Source organism: Eurypyga helias, unplaced genomic scaffold (genome assembly GCF_000690775.1).
Source record: "Eurypyga helias isolate BGI_N326 unplaced genomic scaffold, ASM69077v1 scaffold40582, whole genome shotgun sequence".
NCBI classification, from domain to species: domain Eukaryota; kingdom Metazoa; phylum Chordata; class Aves; order Eurypygiformes; family Eurypygidae; genus Eurypyga; species Eurypyga helias.
The window spans coordinates 2,643-15,802 of record NW_010238593.1 but is presented as its reverse complement, the minus strand read 5'-3'; the positions used below and the strand labels follow the sequence as shown (position 1 = coordinate 15,802).

The 13,160-nt window shown below is 46.8% G+C and overlaps 1 protein-coding gene across 1 annotated transcript in view; it reads right to left on the bottom strand.

Moving 5' to 3' along the window:
• Positions 1-1,629: 1,629 nt before the first annotated feature.
• LZTR1 (leucine-zipper-like transcription regulator 1) overlaps positions 1,630-13,160 on the bottom strand; it is a gene marked incomplete at its 5' end in the record, with an annotated part of 14,170 nt that continues 2,639 nt past the window's right edge. Inside the window, 8 exons of the mRNA XM_010147890.1 lie at positions 1,630-1,746; positions 3,991-4,071; positions 5,265-5,370; positions 5,585-5,734; positions 6,813-6,939; positions 8,411-8,567; positions 10,377-10,546; positions 12,570-12,753. Of these exons, the coding sequence (XP_010146192.1) occupies positions 1,630-1,746; positions 3,991-4,071; positions 5,265-5,370; positions 5,585-5,734; positions 6,813-6,939; positions 8,411-8,567; positions 10,377-10,546; positions 12,570-12,753 (1,092 nt within the window). The remainder of the gene's footprint in view (positions 1,747-3,990; positions 4,072-5,264; positions 5,371-5,584; positions 5,735-6,812; positions 6,940-8,410; positions 8,568-10,376; positions 10,547-12,569; positions 12,754-13,160) is intronic.

Sequence of the window (13,160 nt, the reverse complement as noted above, 5' to 3'; positions counted from 1 at the left end):
GCAGATCTTTTGGATTCCCAGGGAAGATGCAGCTTGTCATAACTACCATGACCTCTGACAAGAGACTTCATTACCTGCGAGGCACCCGGAAATAATCCCTCCAGCTGAAGATGAGCCCTTGGCTCTCAGATGCATCTGCCACCTCTGGTCTGACTCACCTGAGCAAGCCATCAGCTGAGAGAGATCAGTGGTCCCTAAAGCCCTTCCCTTGGCTCAAACGACACGATGCATTCTGCGTTGCACAGACTGCAACGCCCTCGGCCCACGGAAGCGCACAGCACGTGGACGTGACGCTGCAGGATGCCGGACAGGAGCGCGCATCTCGCGCCGCACCGGGAGCACTGCACTGGCCTGACTTAAAATTATAGCTGCAGGGGTGAAAACACAGGGGCTGGGCTTCCCAGGAGGGATCTTCCATTGCTCCAGCTCAAGCCAACTCTTGCCATTTCAAGAGCCAAGCAGATAGCTGCACCGTGGCAGCACTGCCACCTGCTTTACCTCTGGGAACTGCTGCCGCTAAGGCAGGACAAGATCTTGGTTCCCAGCTTCTGTGTCACTCCTGCTGCCCCAGCTCCCCACCAAGCCTTGGTGGCTCCTGGCAGGGCTGGGAGCAGACGCTTCGCTGACACCAGCTGATCCCCAACGCTCCCCCACCAAGCTGCAGTGTCCAGCAGCCAGGAGAGGTAAAGCCCCTCTCCCCGCTGCAGTGTGGGAACTGTGGGGAGCTGCAACCGGGAGGGAACAGCAGCTGCTTCTGAACGGAGCAGGGTGCTCTCCCTTCATTCACCTTCCTGCAAGGGCAACAACTAACAAAGACACTTCAGCGTTAAATTATACCAAGATGTAGCACACCTATTTTTAACAAAGTGACCTTCATCAAGCTCAGAGCTCTTTTTGCTTGATTTTTTCCAAAATGAAAGCCAAGTCAGTCATGAAATGCCAGGAGAAGATGTTAACTCTTTATTAATAAATTGATTTAGAAAGGCTTAGCGAGACAGGATTAATGGATTTGATGGTAAGAAGAGACCGCTGTAATCTCCTAGTCTGAGCCGCTGCAGAGCAGAGGTCTGGGCTTCCAGCAGCCCAGCAATCGAGGGAGTTGCAAAGGGCTTATCTTTCAATCCATGCCATGCAGTCTCTGAAAAGTCACTTTTTCTGGCCCAACGGTCAGCCTCGCTGCAAACACCACGCGCTCTCTTTCCAGTTTTGTTTTCTCGGACTTCCCCTTACAGCCCCTGGCTGTGTCAGCTGAAGTTCTTTAAATAGTATTCTTTAAATATTGTGTTTCAACGTATTAATGACTCTCTTACTCATGACTGCCTTATTTTACATTATAAAAGTAGTAATGGGCTTGATTTTGAACTTAGTTACTCCCAAACCCACGTGAAATAAATTAATCCCTGTAATGGCTTCAGTTTTACATTTGCGTAACAGAGAGCAAACCCTTCTCCAGGGGTACAAACCAAGCAAATCCACAGAAGAACAAGCCAGCTGTCCGTGCTCCTCGTGGCCGCCTGCTATGCTGTGCAGACATCTGAGCAGCCCCGTACAGAACGGTCAAGAAGAGAGTCAGCCATGAAGTGCTCGGTTGTGTGAGGAACAAATGAAAAGTTCGGTTACCAAAGCGTGTCAGATGTCTGAGCCCAGCTCTGCACACTGCTTGTCTGATATGTGGTTAGCTAACGACTCTATGATGTCAAGGAGGAGGAGCTGACTCAGGGAGCGGAGATTTGGCAACTTGGAGACCTTTAAGGAAAAGAAAAACAGAACAGAAAAAACAGAAAGAAATGAACCCCCTCCCCAAATCATAGCTGATGTATCACCGTTTTACCCCTGCCCCCCCATGAAACAGGCCGGTCAGGCCCATCAAAGGCTGGGCAGGCACAGTGTGAAACCGCAGTCGTGGAGGCTGGGCCACAGAGGATGGTCCACGGGGCTCCAGTCACGACTTCCTGCGCTGATCACCCAATTCCAGCCTGCTGCGTGGCGGGGGTGAGAACGGAGAACATCAGAAATGCTGAGCCCAGCACTGCCTCTCCGAGAAAGGAGCGTAATTACTGTTTATATTGACAGCTCATTGCTAATGGATGCCAGCTAAGCACTCTCCAAAAAGCAAAATTGGGCATCAGCACAGCCCTGAACTTTGCAGTCTGTGTGCTTCTACCGAGAAGGTGACGTAGGCCCTGCCTCTTCGCTCCTGCGGCTCCTAAGGCGAGAGGCCGTGCGTAGGGTCCGTGCTGGCTCTGCCAGCACGCCTCCAGCAGCCAAAGCAGGCCACCGCGGCACGAGCCAACCAAAACCTCCGCCACGCCAGCCATGAGAACCCACAGCAAACCTCACGCTCTTAGGCTGTTCAGAAGCTGTTATCAAAAAGGGGCTTTACACGTTCCTTCCTTCTCCACAACCTCACGGTAATGAGCCAGTAATGGCTCTTTTTTCGAGTTAGTAACATACATGCCCAGCCTTGCAGGCAGACTGCCCAAAAGCCTGTCTGCTTACCCAACCTGCATCAACTGCTCTAATAAAAGACAACACCTCACTCGAAGCAGCTTGACTGTGATAAAGAATAAAGATGTCCCAAGCATCTTTTGAAACCCAGGAAGGAAACTGCTGAGTACACTTTCAGAAAGAGCTCAGAACATGTGCTTGAAGTAATATATCCAAAATAAGGGCCCATGAGGACTGCGAGGGACAGAGACCCCCTTAACACCAGTGGGAACCCTGCCCCCACACCGAGGCATGCACTGCGGAGGAACAGATCAGGGTGTCGGTACAAACACTTCAGAATAGAAGTTTATTAGGGCTTTTGCACAACACTGACACACAAGAGCCTAAAACCACGTTGCCCAAACGAGTAAAGCTCTGGGAACAGCTCTTCAATCCATGTTCTTACTGCGGGGGAAACTCCTCAACAGCCCGAACCGAGAACTGCGGTAATCGAGCGGGAAGAACAGGAGATGACAGCAGCCATACACCCGCCCTGCCCAAGCCTTGCTGACCCCCCGGGCTTGTGCAGCTAGAACAAATCACCCTTCAGAGCCTGTGGCTTGCCAGGGAGCAGAACGGCAAGTGTTCGTGCCTACGCATACCGTCACCCAGTGCCGTGCCAAAAATCACACACTGAAGCCTCTCAGGCCAAAGGAAAACATTGCATAATTACAATTTTTCGTGCACATCTGCTTGACAGTCTTCCAGCCACAGTTTGATGACAACTGTTCTCACAGTCAACAGTTTAAATATAAAACATTTCCACGTATTCTGGTTAGCCAGCACAACTGAATAATGCCCTTCAGTTCAAATCTCTTTCTGACATGTCGCAATGCTCGTTTCCCCCAGTACTTTCTGGTGAGAATCGCCCCCACCTGTTTGTCCTCCTGTGGCCTCCACTGGGAAGCTGAGACCGTGAGATCTCAGCTCTCGGGGACCATAATACACTGTCCCCAAACCTGAGGGGATGTCCCAACCCCCGGGCTAGCCATCACCCGCGGCAGGACCATTCTCCACCCCCTGCTCAAGTGGGGCCACGCTGCAGTATTCATGAGGCCAGAAGAAAATACCTACAATGCAGCCAGGGGCTGTAAGCTCATGCTGGGGACTGCACTGGGGGTGTGATTCCTGGATGCTGGCTCCACCCCCAAAGCTTTTTAGGCATTTTCAGTTTTACATACATAACAAACCCACCTCGCTACACGCGAGAACCCAGCGATGGCATGGTTCAAAATTAACAGCTGGGACAAGTGGAAATGAAAGCAACGCTGGGTAACTTCTGCTTTGAAGGTCTTCACATCTCCAGACCAGGCTGCTCTAGTCTTTCATTTATTTGTCGTGTGAAATGTGTGCCTAGCATCCCTGTGAGCCAGGGATGGGCAGGCAGCTCTCAGCTGTCTCACACGAGGAAGAATGAAATGGATTCCTATATTAATGTGTCTTTAACCAACACAGCGACAGAGGACAGCAGCTCTCAAAAGTCCCAGAAAAGATGCAACCAACCTTGGTGAACTGGTGAACGATGATGTGCAGGCAGTGCCTCTTCATGTCCAGGGCCTGGGTCTTGTCAGCTGCCTCTAAAATCTAGAGCAAAAGCAACAATGTGATTTTCCTTCTGCGTGGTCAGGTGTACAGAGGAAGTAATTCTTCTGAGCGCAGGAAACATCTCTGTTTTTCATTACAACTCTGAATCTTTTTTGAACTATTAAAAAATAAGCCTTGGGTGGAGTCCTCTGGAGATAACCAGTAAGAAACTGCAGATCTGTTTCAGAGCTGGGTTCCCCAAAGTGTCCCAGTGAGACTGGCATGGGCAAGAGCCAAGATCAGTTAACGCTGGACCTGATTCTGCTCACGTTGCAGTGGGTTCAGGCTGTCTACCTAGTAGCTGGCTTTGTAGGCTTTCTTACTACAGATTGGGTTTTGTTAGCTTAAACTTCATTGCTGGATCCCATCAGCAGTACTGATGAAACAAGACTAACATGACCTGCACATCACCATTTGATTGAAAGGCTGCAAGAATTGGGCTTGTTCAGCCTGGAGAAGAGGAGGCTCCGAGGAGACCTCATTGCAGCTTTCCAGTATCTGAAGGGGGCTACAAGGGTGCTGGGAGAGGACTTTTTACAAGGGCCTGTAGTGATAGGACAAGGGGTAATGGGTATAAATTGAAATCAGGGAGGTTTAGATTAGATATCAGGAAGAAATTCTTCATGGATAGGGTGGTGAGGCACTGGGACAGGTTGCCCAGAGAAGCGGTGGATGCCCCATCCCTGGGAGTGTCCAAGGCCAGGCTGGATGAGGCTTTGAGCAACCTGGTCTAGTGGAAGGTGTCCCTGCCCATGGCAGGGGGGTTGGAACTAGATGATCTTTAAGGTCCCTTCCAACCCAAACCATCCTGTGATTCTATGATTTGCCCTGGTACAGATGTGTACCGAAAAAGGGTTTGGAGCTGAATGCTGAGCACATGGTACATCTTAAAAAACCCTTCAGATACACTGGTCTGCAATGGGGGCTGAGGAGCTCAGGAGGAACATCCTGTCAAGCAGGATCTGCTCGACACTTCAGTGCTAGTGATACAAAAAGCAGATGAGGAAACAACGCGCTGAAGGCTGTGCTGCTCCATACATGTTAACCACCACGGCCACTGGTGTTGGGTTTGTGCCCTCGGTGGATGTCAGTCTGGAAGCGCCGCAGTGAACCTGGCGCTTGGGGCACCCACCTGACGAGACCAAACTTTTACCTTCCTGTGTCTCTAATTCAAGCTGCCTGGGGACAATTACCTGGAGTACATTCTCCACAGTGACATTCATTTCTAGATTCTGCTTGCAGTAGGCTTGCAGCCTGTTGTTGGAGAAGCCGTAATAGTAAGGTGCAGCAAAGAGGTAGCTGTTAATATCATTAAGGAAAAAAACATAAAGCAAGGTAAGAGCCCTGACTGTAAATACAAATCAATGACAGAAGCTAAAATTGTGGTTCCTGTTAATGCAGCCCTGACAAAATAATCCTCCCAGGTTGTGCCTGGCACTCTAGAGCAAAAGGAAGGGGAGCTGCTGTACATGCACTTTAGACTGATTCTTAGTTACTTTAGATTTAAGGATACAGGGAGTCTTCAGGAGGCATGTTTACTTCTCCATAATAGATGTATCTAAGCATAGATTCAAATGCTTGCTTGCTGGGAACCATTTCACCTATAGAAATATTCACTTGTCCATCTTCTGGCATGAAGGAACGGAACATGGCTTCAAAGTAACTGGAAAAGGAAATAAAACTGATGTAACACACTCTGCAGACAGACGGGTTAGCCCAGTATTGTTCAAAGGCTGCTATTAAGCACTGCAGCTTCCAAAGAAGCAAATTCTGGTGACAATCTGGGCAAAACCACCGCTAAATTACTGATTCATATATGTCTGCCTGTGAGAGAACTCCAAACATAATCCCTCTAATTTCCATTGGCACTACCTGAAATTTGTCTCTGTTTCTTCAAAATTAGGACACATGGTGCTTTGATTTTGTCTGATTTGCATAAGACCCAGTAGAGAGCTTAAAGCATTATGAATTTCCTTGGTATCTACAGGCTGCCAATCCCGCAGGGTTGTTTAAAGACCTGTGAAATGCTGCTGGTAAAATACCACAGCAACTAATACTGAATATTATTACTGGGACTGGAAAAAAAATGGTGACAGTATTTGAAAGAGAAATTTTCTGTGAACATAATGTCTTACAGAACATGAAGGTGCAGGTCACAGAACACAAAAGTGAATGAAAAACCCGCCTCACCCAGGAGACGAGGAGAACAGTATCCATCTTCAGAAAGGTGAACTACTTGCCTTTGCAACGAAGTATGGGAACAATCTAGTCTGTTATGCACCATTTTTTGTTATGCTTATTCACCCCCAGTCTTAAGTATCAGCAAGTGAGAAGAGGGCTAAGTTTCACATGATTCAAAACGGACGTTCACCACCAGAAGACTTTCTGACCCCAGTGGACATCTGCTGCTTTCCACTTCACTGATCAGCCTTATGCTTTACGCTCACTCTCCCTTCCTGTGATTTTACAGATTCTGTGTCTTGCAGTGCAGCTTCTTATACATCCTCGAGTGATTCTCTAGAATTTTAGTTTCCCCCTATCTTTCCCTGCTGGGTATCAAATTGAAAAAGATATTTAATCACTGTTGCTTAAAGGCTTATTACACTCATTGAGCAAAGCTGCATCCTACCCTTTATGCAGATACAAAGTTCTTCCCTGTCTTCTACCAAAAGAAAGCTGACCCAGAGACTGCACAGCATTGGATTTTACACAGTCAGTATTTTTAGTAAGCTGCGACTGACCTGGAGCGGGCTGCTAGGATTGCTTTGTGGGCTGGCCGTGGGTGGCCGTCTAAGAGAAGGATGATATCACAGAACTCAGTCCCAGCTCCTTCTAGGTAAGCCTTCATGTCCTGAATTAAAGATGTTCCTGAAAGGTAACACAGTGAAATAGTTAAAGACATGAGAGTTCCAGCTGACCTGGTGCTATAAATCAAATGCATGCCTGAGTAATCGCTCCAGCCCCTCTTTCCTTTGGGACCCTTGAAGGCAGGCAGGCCCTTCCTCATAATCCTGGAGCAAAATGAGCTTCATCCTTCCCCACCACAATCTATTACCTACTGCCCACCCCAGAAACAAACCTGGCAGCTCTGCGTTCAAACAGCTGACAGCAAACACCAGCAGTGGCCACACTGAAAGGTGTTCTCTGTAACGAAATCTGGCTTTTCCCCACCTTTTTCTTCTCCCTCTTTCCAACCACCAGGAATATAAAATTTTGGCTTTTAACAGAAAAGCCTTCCCAGATCTTCAATAAAGGCTTCTTTCATACAACATTTTAATTAACCTTTGAAAGTATACAATAACTGAGAAATAGAACACATTCAAGTCTGATTCAAATCTGCTCATATTTTCAAAGTTCATCTCTCAATTTTTGGATGTTTGGGTCTCTCGCACTATTCCAGCTCTGGATACAGAAGCTGGCTATGCCATATTCCCATACGGTGCACCCCTATTCTCCCTGGGACAAATGCCAGCCAAAGACTTTCCTCTTGACCTTCCCAGACTGGCTTCCCCATCTTCTTCTCCAGTCCCCAGTTCTTTTTGTGCAGTATCCCAAATCAATACTGGCAATGCCTCTGAATTTCATGGTTTCAGTAAATTTCATTATTACATCCCTTTTTTTTGGGGGGTCAGGATGATACTCTTGAATAAGGTTAGTCCCAAATCAGTCCTTGATGGATTCTGTGACATAATTGTAAATCAAATCACCTCCTTTCAGCACAACCAGAGAACGAAAACGAAAGGCATGACCGGTTAGTACAGATTATTTATCTTCTCAAAGTCTTCTCTTAGTTTCTTCCACTACCACCTTCTTGGTTAATTTTTCCATGATTTTTTTCCTCTTCCCCTCTCTCTCTCACAGTAAGGTCTACCTTGTCAGCAGTAGCTTACTCACAAGACCTTCCTTACTCCTGCTCCTTCTTTGGTGAAAACCTATGAGCAGGTCAACCCTCAGCTTAGTTACCTTCTAGCCCCCTTAAACTGAATGGCCCCTGCCCTTCTTTGAATCATTGTGTATACCCTTCCTCCAGCTTCTTCCCTCTGTGAACAGAATCAGGATATTTTACTGCAAAATGAACACAACTGTATTTAACACTTCCTTGTATTTGACTTCCTTGACCTTCCATGTTTTTGGATGGGGACAATGTTCTGACTGAAGCTTACTGGAAAAAGAAACAGCATGCCCTGTCTCAGTTTGGGAAACAGCCTAAGCACAGTTACACCAACTGGAGCACAGCTGGTCTGCACTGATGTACTTCCTAGGCTGTTTCCTAGACTAAACAAACCACTAGCTATGAAAAAACAGCACAACTAATTACTTTACAAATCATAAAAGTTACCGATGTCAAGAGGCTGATCGGAATGTGTTCGAACAGGAGGTTGCTGCTTTCTCCGTACAATCTCCACTATGAGGGATGAAGAAAGATGCTCAAACTCCTTCATCATTATTACCTGATTAAAATGTGATTCCTTCACCACAAAGTTCAGGCAATGTTCCTTAAAAAATAAAAAGAATAAAAAAATTACAGTTTGCTGTATGAAGCCAGCCTACAGCATCACAGAAACGTTACCAAGTTACATGTGCGAACAGCCACCTTTTTCTTACCGCCTGCCACATGGATCCTGCAGCAGAAACTACCAAACACTGATTTTCTTGCTAAGTGACTGTTCAGGTTCCTACTTGAACAGGAAATTCAGGACAATTCTATTAACCTAGAAAAACCTGACTAAGAAATAATAACAAGGAAAAGATTGTCTTCCATCCAGTTGCTCTGAAGCCTTCTAAAATAGGAATCTCAGGAGCCACCAAAAACCTCCTGGAGTTAACTCAGACTGGTTGCTATCCCACAATTATTCTTTATACAACTAGATACCAAACGTTAATTAGAAGGGTGAAGAGACCTTAATACTCTTCATTAAGTGTACAAATAGTTTGCAGGATTTCCTTGTGTGGATTTTGCTGTAACCTCTTCTGCAGGGGTTGCAAACAGTCTGAAAGAGTCTTGTAGGTTCTTGTACAACAAACATGCTAGAAAAATCAACGCGGTGGAAAGGTGACAAATGAACCAGACCTAATGCTGAACAGTTAAAGGGGCAAAAATGGCACTTTATTTGCCAGTATGAACCAAGGCTTTCCCGCAGGAACACCTGCATAAGCAAAAACCCTAGCCTATACCAGCACACCATAAGGTGAGTACAAAATTCACCTGAAGAATAATTATTGCTGTCTATTTTCTGCCAGGTTATTTCACCTGGGATCCACGGGGATCTATCCAGGACCCATCTGTAAAATGTTTTAAACAATAGGGATGCCAGGAAGAGCAGCCTTCTGCAGATGGCACCTACCCATGAGGACCAAGACACACTTGAGAAGACAGGATGCCGGCTCCAGGTGATCGTACCCAAAGGACCCTGTGTGGAAGAGCCCCTGTCACCCTGCCGGTGGCTATGGCAGATGGAGGTGGCAGGCTGATCTAAAATTAGTGGCACTAGATTCACCAACGCTGAGGTATTTGCTTGAGTTTCTGGGGAGCTAATGGCATCACGACTCTGTGCACCAAACACCACCAGCATTTACATATTTTATGCCGACTCTGCTGCTGTCCTGGATGCCTTTCCTTTGCCGTACCAGTATGTGAAGAGTGCCTGAGGAAGGGCTGGTGCATACTGGTTTGTCTAGCCCCACGCTGCTTGCACCCGCCAGCTACCCGGCCAACTGATGTGCAATAGGCATTGCACGACCTCACTCACTCTGGGACTTGGGTGGAGGAGCTGCTCTGCAGCTTTAAGCAGAATCGGCTCTGGCCACTGTCGGTGGGAGCCAGACCATCACAGCAAGTCACGGCCTGAAGCCCAGGGGTATCGAGTCTGTCATGACTTTCAGCAATGGCCTAAAAGCCCTTGTCCCTACACAGACACATGTTTTTTTTCACAGCAAAGGCCTGAGAATTCAGTTTTTTTCATCAAACCAGGTGAAAGAACTTGGTTACAGTCTCTGCACAAAACAGTGGGACCAGAAAATGCACTGCTTCCATCTTGCTGCAGTGAGACAGAACTAAGGCAGAGCCAAGTCACTCTGCCCTTCACTTCCTGCAGGGCAGATATGCAAAAATATCAAATGTATTGAAAAAAACCCTACACAATATTCATGAGCAACTTCAGGTCAATCCACTCTAACATAACTCAAGAAACTAAATTACAGGAAAGAACTGAATTTGCAAAAGCTGATAGCTTTTGCAAAGCATTAATTACATCGATTTTTTTTTTTTTAATTTATCAGTTACTTTGTATGCAAAACAAGATTACCTTTAGCTGATCCAGCTGAAGCTTGTTAGCATTTTCACACACGATAAGCACATTCTGCAGATCTACAGATGCTTCGATATACTGAAGGCACAGCTGTTCCAGTCGAGAGAGCTTGAAGTTTAAGGCTAGTTTGTATACATCCATAATAAGTAACACATCCTGTACGTGACCTGAAATTACAAGAGATAAAAATGCTGGAGAGCTCAGAACAAAAAGAGAAAACTCTTCTCAAAGTATTTCTTTTTAGATCAACTCAAGCATTCGGAATGGTAGAATGGGCAGCAAGTGGAGTACTTTTATGGAGACAAGAATTCTGTCACTGGTTGGACAAAATCTGAATTGATACTAAAAATTGAGGCATGAAAGAGCCACCCCACAAGATTTTTTTAAAAAATATTTTGTTACAATCTGGATCACAATTTTTTAAAACCTTCACAAGAAAGGAAAGTCTCTAAAATCAGAAGCAAGCTGCGAAGCTAGCAGCCCAGTTCTCTAAAGTGCTCAGCTAAGAGCTCTCCTGAGGCCCTTGGTTTTTATGCAGTCTTAGCACTCAGCTCCCTGGTTGGCAGAGACCCTTACGAAAGCACTCTGTGCTTGTGCGTACAGACCTGAGGCTGCTCTAGAAGGCGGCTAAAGTAACACAGGGGCAGCGGGGACCCTCATGGGCCACTGCAACAGGGCCACAGGACACCAACTCAAGGAATAATCCTCCCCAGCCTTTGCTGTCCTCACAAGAGATCTCTAGCCATCTGCCATAACTACTTTTTGATAGAGAAAAGCCTTCTTGCACGTCACGTGCCTTCCCTGTGTCTAATCAGAAAAATCCCATTTGATAAGCGTGCCCAATTCTATTAGCTCAGCCTCTGGATGGATCCCCAAGGTGCTGCCCTCTGAACTGAGAGAACAACGAGGAGTACAAATGGCCAGGACAGGACCAGTGGAGGATCCTAGCAGACAGGTAAGCACCAGGGAGAACATCTGATTGGCCAGGGAGAAGGGTAGCAAGCTGCCTGGGAAGCCTATAACAAAGGGAAGAGCAGTGTGATAATCATAGAATAGAATCACTGGGTTGGAAAAGACCTTAGAGATCATCCAGTCCAACCGTATCTGTCCGCCACTAAACCATCTCTCTCAGCACCTCATCCACCCGTCTCTTAAACACATCCAGGGATGGTGACTCCACCACCTCCCTGGGCAGCCTGTTCCAGAGCGTGATAACCCTTTCGGTGAAGAACTTCTTCCTTACGTCCAATCTAAACCTCCCCTGGCGCAGCTTGAGTCCATTCCCCCTCGTCCGATAATCCCTTCTCTGGTCTGACCCTGCGCTGCAGTGAGTACGCTGAGGATCAGGGAACTGCTCAGAGTGGGATCTGGCAACGCTGGCAGACACCAAAGGTTCCCTCACCCCCATTATTCAGGCTTGCTCTGAGACAGGCCACCTCACAGGGAAAGCCTCTGGACACCTGCGTGGAAATTACTGTTTTCCTGAGAATTACCTTTTATAGAAAGGAGAGATACTGGACTGAAATGGAAGCAAAGCTTCCAGCATTAGGACAGACACAGCTCACTTTACATGACCTGCAGCTTCCCAGCCCCACGTTTCCCCTGGCTATCCAGTCTCACTCCCACAGCCCATCAAACACAGCCGTGAGTTAAGATTTGCTGTGTGGGAGCTGAGAGAACTCTGGCTATTACCTCCCAGGGTGCAAGTGTTTATAACTCAGGGATCTTCAGTGAATGCATCAAACGGATTTTTCCTTTCCTGAGGCATTCTTTGGACTGGCATTTTGAAGAGATGATAAATGCTGGCTTGTTCTGCCGTTCCGTGTGGGCTCAGTTTGCAATGGAAGAAAACACCACCAGGAAAAGGGAATAAGCTAACCGAGGATACGTGCTCCTTCCAGGCAGGCTGCTGTGATGTTCAAAATAATACAAATCTGTTTGGTTGGTTGTTTAGGGTTTTTTTTACACCTTTTGGAAAGATCAAGAACCTGCTTTTCCTTGTTGTATGAAAATAATTAGGAAAAAACTGTTAGTGCGCCCTCGCAGAAATATTTTTTTTTTTAAATCTCAGGTAATAATTAAGTGGTTAGAGCAGGACTGATCATCTGCAAACACCCAGCCCTCCTCTGTATTAAAATAAATGTTTGCTCTGCTGTTGCCAGGGTTTTTTTCTCCCTCCTGCTGTCCTACCTTTGCGAGGGTATTTTATTTTGTCCGTATACAGAAACTGCATGAGCACCTCGAAGGGTTGCGCCTCAGCCTCTCGGATGGGGACTTCCAGCAATGGCTGCAGACGGCACAACTTGACGTTCCCACCAATCCCATCCTTCTGACACGCCGCATGTCCCTCATCTTCAATATCTTGCTTCGATTTCTGAGACAGGAAAAAGCACACCAACATGGCAACAGGGCTGTGTCAGCTCACACACTTCACTATCAAACCAGAGGAAAGATCCTTCTCATTTACTGCACAGTCTTTAAGATTCAAGAGCTCAGAATCTTCATGATAATAAGGAATTTATGCCTTAGACTTACTGTTCCATATCTTGTGACCTTAGACTTACTGTTCCATATCTTGTGACAAACATGTATCAGAACAAACACAAGGTCCTGGATGAAGCTCAAAAGCAGGATCCCAGGAAGAAGGAAGGAACGAATTCCACCAAGCTTGTGTTTCTACCCACAGCAGGAACAGCACCTTTCCTTGGAGAAGGAAGATGTAGGAGCAGGTTCCACGGACCCTGCCTTGCACACTGCACACAGGTATTTTAAGCCACTCTG